Source organism: Garra rufa, chromosome 4 (assembly GCF_049309525.1).
Source record: "Garra rufa chromosome 4, GarRuf1.0, whole genome shotgun sequence".
Classification (NCBI taxonomy): Eukaryota; Metazoa; Chordata; class Actinopteri; order Cypriniformes; family Cyprinidae; genus Garra; species Garra rufa.
This window is the reverse complement of record NC_133364.1, coordinates 51,720,353-51,727,869: the sequence shown is the minus strand read 5'-3', so window position 1 is coordinate 51,727,869 and position 7,517 is coordinate 51,720,353. Positions and strand designations below refer to the sequence as shown.

Sequence of the window (7,517 nt, the reverse complement as noted above, 5' to 3'; positions counted from 1 at the left end):
CTACAAATAACAGCGCCATGTTTTCCCGTCCCATTGATAGAATCACAGAGACTTATGGGTAATGTAGTTTAAAGCATTTAGTTTTAAAACAATATAATTAATATCTTTCATAGATAATAGGATATATAAGTATATTCATTGTGAAAATCTCTGACGTATTTTAGGGGCAGGCTGAAATTTAATACTTTATTGTGAGCAAAAAAAAAAAAAAAAAAAAAATTAAAGCCACCTGCCCATGCATGTCTGAAAACTGTGCACAGCATTGTTAATTAAACACATCATAAGCAATTATCCTGCAAAGGTTTTCTTTGATATGCTAACTGTACTTTGAGTTATGGTCATTTGAAATGTGTATTTTTAATTTTTTTATTTTGCTCTTCCATGGGCTGCTACTGGGCCCCTGGGGGTGGAAGTGCAGTAAAATCTACACATATGTATTCTCCTCATCATGGACAAACTATGTTGAGTCTTTTCTCTTATTCCCCTTTTATATTCTTACATCATGTCTGAAATAGATTTGATGGGTGTCACGAGAGTAGTATTATTTGACAGTACCCTAATGGCACAATACATCTCGGAGATGTCTATTTGACGTCTGCATTTACATCTGCAAGACATCTGCAAGATGTAGTTTGCTCATCTGGGAAGTAATAATAATGATAATAATTTATTTGCTTTTCGGGATGAACACCAAGAAATGTAATGGATGAACTGCAATAATCTGCATCCTTTGCAAGTAAGCAAGGATAACAAGTTAAACATATTGTCGCACTTCACTATTGCTGTTTACTCTATCACACAAATGACATCAACAAAATCAGTACCAGATGTTTATCTTCAGCTCTCTTTTCTTACTCATGTGCTAGAAATGAGCATGTTCTTGTTTTTAATGCAGTATTAGTTTTATGTTGTTCATTCATTGGCATTATACATCATCCACAGTTATGCATGAAGCAATATAGCCCACTGCAAATTCAAAATCCCTCATTCCCTTAATTTCATAGAAAAATTTACCAAATGATCAAAAGGGTGGAAAGTGGAAATGCAAACTGATGACAGGTTAGTTTTAGCCCCATTGGGAATACTAACACATGTATTCCTATCATGCATTTCATGTGCTTTATGAAGTGTATTTTCTTTCCCCTACACAAGAAGTTTCAAACATCTAATCCATATGATCAAGTCCTTCAGGCTTATTTGAAAACCACAGATTTTTGTGTTGGAGCATCATTGAAACATTGTTTTAGAAAGTTTGACATCCCTGTCCTACATTAAACATACCCCTCAACTAGGGGTCTTCAATTCTGGACCTTGTGATCCACTTCATTTTTGGAGTTTCACTCCAACCTTAATCAAACTCAACTGAACAAGTTAATCGAGGTCCTCAGGATTACTTCAAAATTACAGGTAGGTGTGTTTAATGAAGGTTGGAGCTAGACTCTGCAGGAAAGTGGATCTTGAGGTTCATTATAAGGACTGCTGCCCTAAACCCTTTTATATTTTCTAATGAATGTCATTATTTACGATTTAGCTCCAGCCCAAGTTCTCACTAGACCAAAGGTGTTACACTCAGTTGCTGTTGTTGGGTAAAAGAATGGCAAATGAATAATGTGTACATGAACTTGTGAACCACTTGTAAGCATAGGCCATCACCAGAATTAGAATCTAGAGCACTATGATCACAGTATATGTCATAAAGTGCATACATCATGGTGAAAAATGGAAAATAAATAAGAATAACTGTATTCTAATATTGCTGTATTTTTGTAAACTTTTTAATCCCTTCAGCTCTGCAGCACATTTTGGATTGTTAATAATAATTAAAAAAGAAACACCGGTGGGTCAGTGGGTGGAGCCTGAGTTTATACTAAAGTATTTTTATTGTTCATGGTGGCTAATGTATGTAATGTTAGCAAATTAAACCTTTTTATGAAGTGTTACCCACAAACAAAAAAGCCTTTGTAATTAGCTTCATTAAAAATTACTTATGATTGTGATTACATAGTAAAGTTGGGCATTTAAATGAATACAAACTATATACATAAAATAAAAAAGTAACGGGTAAGCAAAGCTGTCTATCTAGCTGTGTCTCTTTAGCAATGGTGACAGGCTTATGGGTAATGTAGAGCTTTCTGCCATCCAAATCTAAAAAATGTAAACAGGTCGGTGTTAAAACAACAGACATAATAATTAGGGTTGGAATGACATTTATTTGTTCATTTTTAATAGTTGAAACTCAAGCGTCTTTTGAGAGGGCACAGAATAAAATGCTTCCAAAGTTTGTTCTAACATTTTAAAACTCTTCTTCAGAAAGTTCTGAACCGTTGTTGTTGTCGTCCTCCTCAACTGAACTGCTGTTGTTGTCGTCCTCACTCTCCTCTTCAACATCTTCCTCCAATGTGAAGAAAGAAGTGTCACTGTTGACACTGGCATAGGTGCTGGTGACTGCTGCAAGTTTTTGCAGCAGAATATGTCGCTTGTGTAAGATAAAGCAGTATAGCCCCTTGTGCCCTTCTCTGGTCAGCTCTCTGGGTGAATCTAAAGTAAGAAAATTGAGTGATAATTAGACAGTATTTCATGAATGATATAGTTGGAAACATGCACTGCAGCTTGAATAACTAACTCTGGGCCTGTACTGTATATTTTTGTGCAGAAAATAAAAATAAAATAACAAAAACAAACTAAACAGTTACCATTTTAGATGGCCACGTAAAATTATTTGTAGATTTAAAGCAATATTTATAGAAAACTGACATATTGCTTTGCAGTTTCAATATAGTACATATTACTGAATAACAAAAAAGTGGTACATACCATGGATCTTCATTTCCTCAGTCTCTCCTAGGAGGCGGTCCAGTTTGTCCAGCTCTTTTTTTAGATGTTGATAATGCTGAGTCATTTCTTTTATAATAATGATCTTCTCCTCCTCCAATCGCCTGACCAGCATGACTTGATCAAATAGTCGCCTCTTCAAGCGGAGACTCACCACTATTTTTGAAAAAAAAAAAAAAAAAAACAACAACAACAACAACAATTAATGATATTCAGTTTCACGTCTAGCTGTGTTTTCATTTGTGTTCTACCCAGCACAATGCATGCTTATTTAACTACTGTGTCACATGGGCATCATTTCATTATTACCATCAAATTACCAACTGAAATTGTAATATTTAATTGTAATAAGGGTTTACACAAAACAAGGGGAATTCACTTTTAGCCATTATGCGGCCCGCAGCTGGAATCAGCTTCCAGAAGAGATCAGATGTGCTAATACATTAGCCACATTTAAATGCAGACTCAAAACTCATCTGTTCAGCTATGCATTTATTGAATGAGCACTGTGCTACGTCCGAACAGATTGCATTATTTTATGTATAATCATTTTAATGTGTTAATTAATTTTAAATCAATTTTTTAATCATCTTAAATGTTCTTAAATTCTACGTTTTTATTGTTGTTATTATTATATAAAATTATGCTATTATGATTTTAATTATTTTTATGTACAGCACTTTGAATTACCATTGTGTATGAAATGTGGGATATAAATAAACTTGCCTTGCCTTGCCTATTTCAAAATATATTGATAATTGTGACTTATTGGCAACTTAACTGCAACAACATGGTCATAATTTTCCCTTAAAGGGATAGTTCACCCAAAAATGAAAATTTGATGTTTATCTGCTTACCCCCAGGGCATCCAAGATGTAGGTGACTTTGTTTCCTCAGCAGAACACAAACAAAGATTTTTAACGAAAACCGGTGCAGTCAGTCAGTCGTATAATGGCAGTGGATGGGCACCAGACCTTTAAAATTAAACACAAACATGCACAGACAAATCCAAATTACACCCTGCGGCTCGTGACGATACATTGATGTCCTAAGACACAAAACAATCAGTTTTTGTGAGAAACTGAACAGTATTTCTATCATTTTTTACCTTTGACACACAGCCACGTCCTTCTGTCCTGAGCACGAGTTCATCATCAGGCACGTTACACATGTAGCGCAAAACAAAAACCATTCGTTTCATGTCTTAGGACATCAATGTATTGTCACGAGCTGCAGGGTGTAATTTGGATTTGTCTGTGCATGTTTTTGTTTACTTTTAAAGGTCTGGTGCCCATCCACCTCCATTATTTGGCTGACAGACTGCACCGGTTTTCGTTAAAAATCTTCGTTTGTGTTCTGCTGAGGAAACAAAGTCACCTACATCTTGGATGCCCTGGGGATAAGCAGATAAACATCAAATTTTCATTTTTGGGTGATCCCTTTAAGATTTGTTTCTTTTCAGTCAGTCAGAGTATGGACGATTTATAGCTTATAGTGATGTGATACTGCGTGGGCGCATCCACAACCAAAAGCCAGATACACTGCACATGTCTGAATCTGGCAGACAAGTGTGTTTGCTGTGTGTGTACTTGGATGAGCTAAATGCAGAGCACCAATTTAGAGTACGGCTCAAAATACTTGACAATACGTCACAACTTTTGCATAATGCCTGTCTGTGAGCATTTCAGAGCACTTCAGCAGAGCAATTAATGTAAAGCAAATGGTAGGGCATGGTGCTAGCAATGCCAAGGTCATGGGTTGAAATAAAAAGTAAAATGGTAACTTGAAAGCAATGCAAGTCACTTTGGATAAAAGTGTCTGCAAAATGTATAAAAGTAAATTTAAATTTGTGTGTTCTGCAGCTCTTTAAGACTGATGTATCAATTTCATTTAATTTCACTCCAAGGAAATGAATTTACCCGTTTAAAATACTTCTACATCTATCGGCACTAGGCAGACAGACAAACAGACAGATAGATCAAAATGCTGATCTGTGGTGTTATTGGGTTGTTACTATTTTATGTTCCAAGCAACATTGATGCCAACAGCCATTTTGTGATAGTTACTGATTGGGTGTTAGTAGTTGTTAATGTTTCACAGATTTAAGAGCTAGATTAATTGCTTAAACTCTTTGTGAAATACTCTTAAAGGAAAAATTTAAGGGTCCCAAATTTATGACTGACATGGTCGTTATTTTTAAGATTTTCTCCGAAATTGGCAAATTGGGAGATACTTTAAGCCTTAAGATGTTTTGTGAATACGGGCCCAGATTTTTATGACTTCATTTGGTAACTTTACAGATAACAACGTTATGTAACATCATTCTTTACTGTGTGTTGTACATTTTTCACCACCCAGTCTTAATATATTGACTGTTATTACTTATATTAACAATCAACATCATTTTGTGATATTATAAAAGTAAAAAAATATGTACACACACACACACACACACACACACACACACACACACACACACACACACACACACACACACACAACTTACCATCTCCTTGTGCTTCCCAAGGCAGAATAACATCACTGAGACTGCACGCTGCTTCTGTGTCAATTTTCCCCTCACAGCCAGGAATGGCGTTGTACAGCACTATTTTCTCTCCGAGTGTCTTTTTAAGCTCACCAAGTCTCCGTCGTTTGCGTTGCCTTGTTCGACTGCTGTCTGTAAGGTTACGAAAATTAGAAAAATATATATATATATTGCAAGGTGAGAGATGTAAAAGTGACGTAATAGTGAATACCATTTTGTCGATACAGATCTTGCTTCTTTCTTCGTATGGAATAAATGATCTCATCGATTTCTCTCTGGAGTTCTTCCTGGCTACTGTGAGAACCGCGTTTCTCTTGGTAAAACAGAAATAAGAAAAGTTGACAAAAAACATAGCATCACTGCTGAAGTTTAGCCAAATGTATAGAAATAAAAGTACTAACTGTTAAACAAGCGACTATATGACATACCAGTGGCAGCCCAGTGCCGGACATCACACACCCACCGATCCACATCTTCCACAGAGATGCTAAACTCCTGCTTAAGACTCTCAAGATTGGCTGCTTCCATTTCTGCTCTCTGTGTAGTCTATTTAAAAAATGAAACATTTGAAAAAAACAAAAAAAACAAAGCATCACTGCAAAATTAGGCCACAACACAGAGAAAGGCATGAACCATTAATTATGTGATTCTCTTTTGTCTTCTTACAGTTCATCTTACAGTACACTTCTTACAGTCTTCTTATGTTCAGTTTGACTATTACTTGCAATTAAGCAACATGTGTCTAAAGCCAGTATACAAAACATCTCAGTTATGTATGTAACCCTCATTTCCTGAAGGAGGATACAGAGACATTATGTCAGAACTGAATTGATGCAACATTCAATGCGTCTGACTGTAAGAGAACATCAAGACCATTACAAGACAAATGTATGTAAAAGAGCTTAAGAGCCAAGACAGCACCTCATAACCCCGAGGGAAACATGCAGTATAAAAAAATCTTTTCGCTAGTGTCGTATGGAGTATGGAGACTCTCCATCTTCCTACTGTTCCATCTAATGGCAAGCATGGTTATCGTATCTGCTCTGCCAACAAACAGATAAGAAAAATTCAATTATACAATCTAGTATTGTGTGTTTAACACATGTACATGATGAAAAAAGGGTCAAACCAGGTCCTACGTGACTAAAACAAACACTAGACAGTCATATGAATGATAATAATTACTTGTGGACTTAAGCATTGTAGTAGTAAACCAAAATGATAACATTAGGAGTCATATAAAAAAGTCCATAATATGATATGTGTACTTTTCAGATTTCCTTTTTAACCAACCTGACTTGGTCATGTATTTTGTAGTAAGAGCTGCCCTTGAAAGGAAGCTATTGACTTGTTCCACCTCTTCACCAACAGTATTTCCTGCACCAACCTGATTTCTTCCGCCCCACCTGACCTGTTCAAAAACATCAGATGAAGACATTTATCAATACAACTTTATTTCTTAGACTGTGTATGTGACATTTTCAAAATGTAAACATTTGGAGCAAGCTCTTTTTTTAAATGACATAAGATGTAAGGAACATTAGCCTATGACAAACATTTAATTCGCACACTATACCTCCCATTTGCCAGTGTGAGCCTTAGCATGCATTACAGACAGAAACGGCTTCATCATGGTAAGTGGTTGGAGCTCAGGCAACTTCTCTGCCATCCTCTCCAAATAAGGCCAGTACCTATAAAGGAAAAACCACATGTACATGATGCAAAATGGTAAGAAGTCAAACTAGGACCTACGTGACTAGTACAATTCACCAAATACTAGACAGTCAAACATAATTTGGCAGTGGTTATTTATTTACCTGCAAGCAATGTCTGTACAAAAGAATGTTGCATTTGCAGTTTGTGCCAGCTCCTTTTGCAGGAACATTGGGAAGGCATATATTTCTCCACGGTAGTGATTCAAAGCTTGCAGCAAGACCCCATGTCTGCACACAGCTATTTCAAGGCCCTCTTCATCCACTTTGGCCCTGGACTTCTGGGATATTTCTCTGCCTGCTGTAAATGTTGCAGGCCCACAGACATCATGACCTGTCCTCTGAAAGTAGAGCCAATGCATTACATGTAATCCAAGACAATTTCAAAATAAAGAAGGGTTTTAGAGTTGAAAAATTCTTACACTAAT

At 36.3% G+C, this 7,517-nt stretch overlaps 1 protein-coding gene across 1 annotated transcript; it reads right to left on the bottom strand.

Moving 5' to 3' along the window:
* Positions 1-2,201: 2,201 nt before the first annotated feature.
* On the bottom strand, positions 2,202-7,412 carry LOC141334177 (uncharacterized). Its single transcript, XM_073839305.1, has 7 exons — positions 7,195-7,412; positions 6,954-7,068; positions 5,806-6,788; positions 5,589-5,690; positions 5,339-5,509; positions 2,815-2,988; positions 2,202-2,538 (listed from the first exon to the last, which is right to left on the bottom strand). The coding sequence occupies exons 3-7, from the start codon at positions 5,903-5,905 to the stop codon at positions 2,294-2,296; spliced, it is 792 nt and encodes a 263-aa protein (XP_073695406.1). The 5' UTR covers positions 5,906-6,788; positions 6,954-7,068; positions 7,195-7,412; the 3' UTR covers positions 2,202-2,293.
* Between the last annotated feature and the right edge of the window lie 105 nt (positions 7,413-7,517).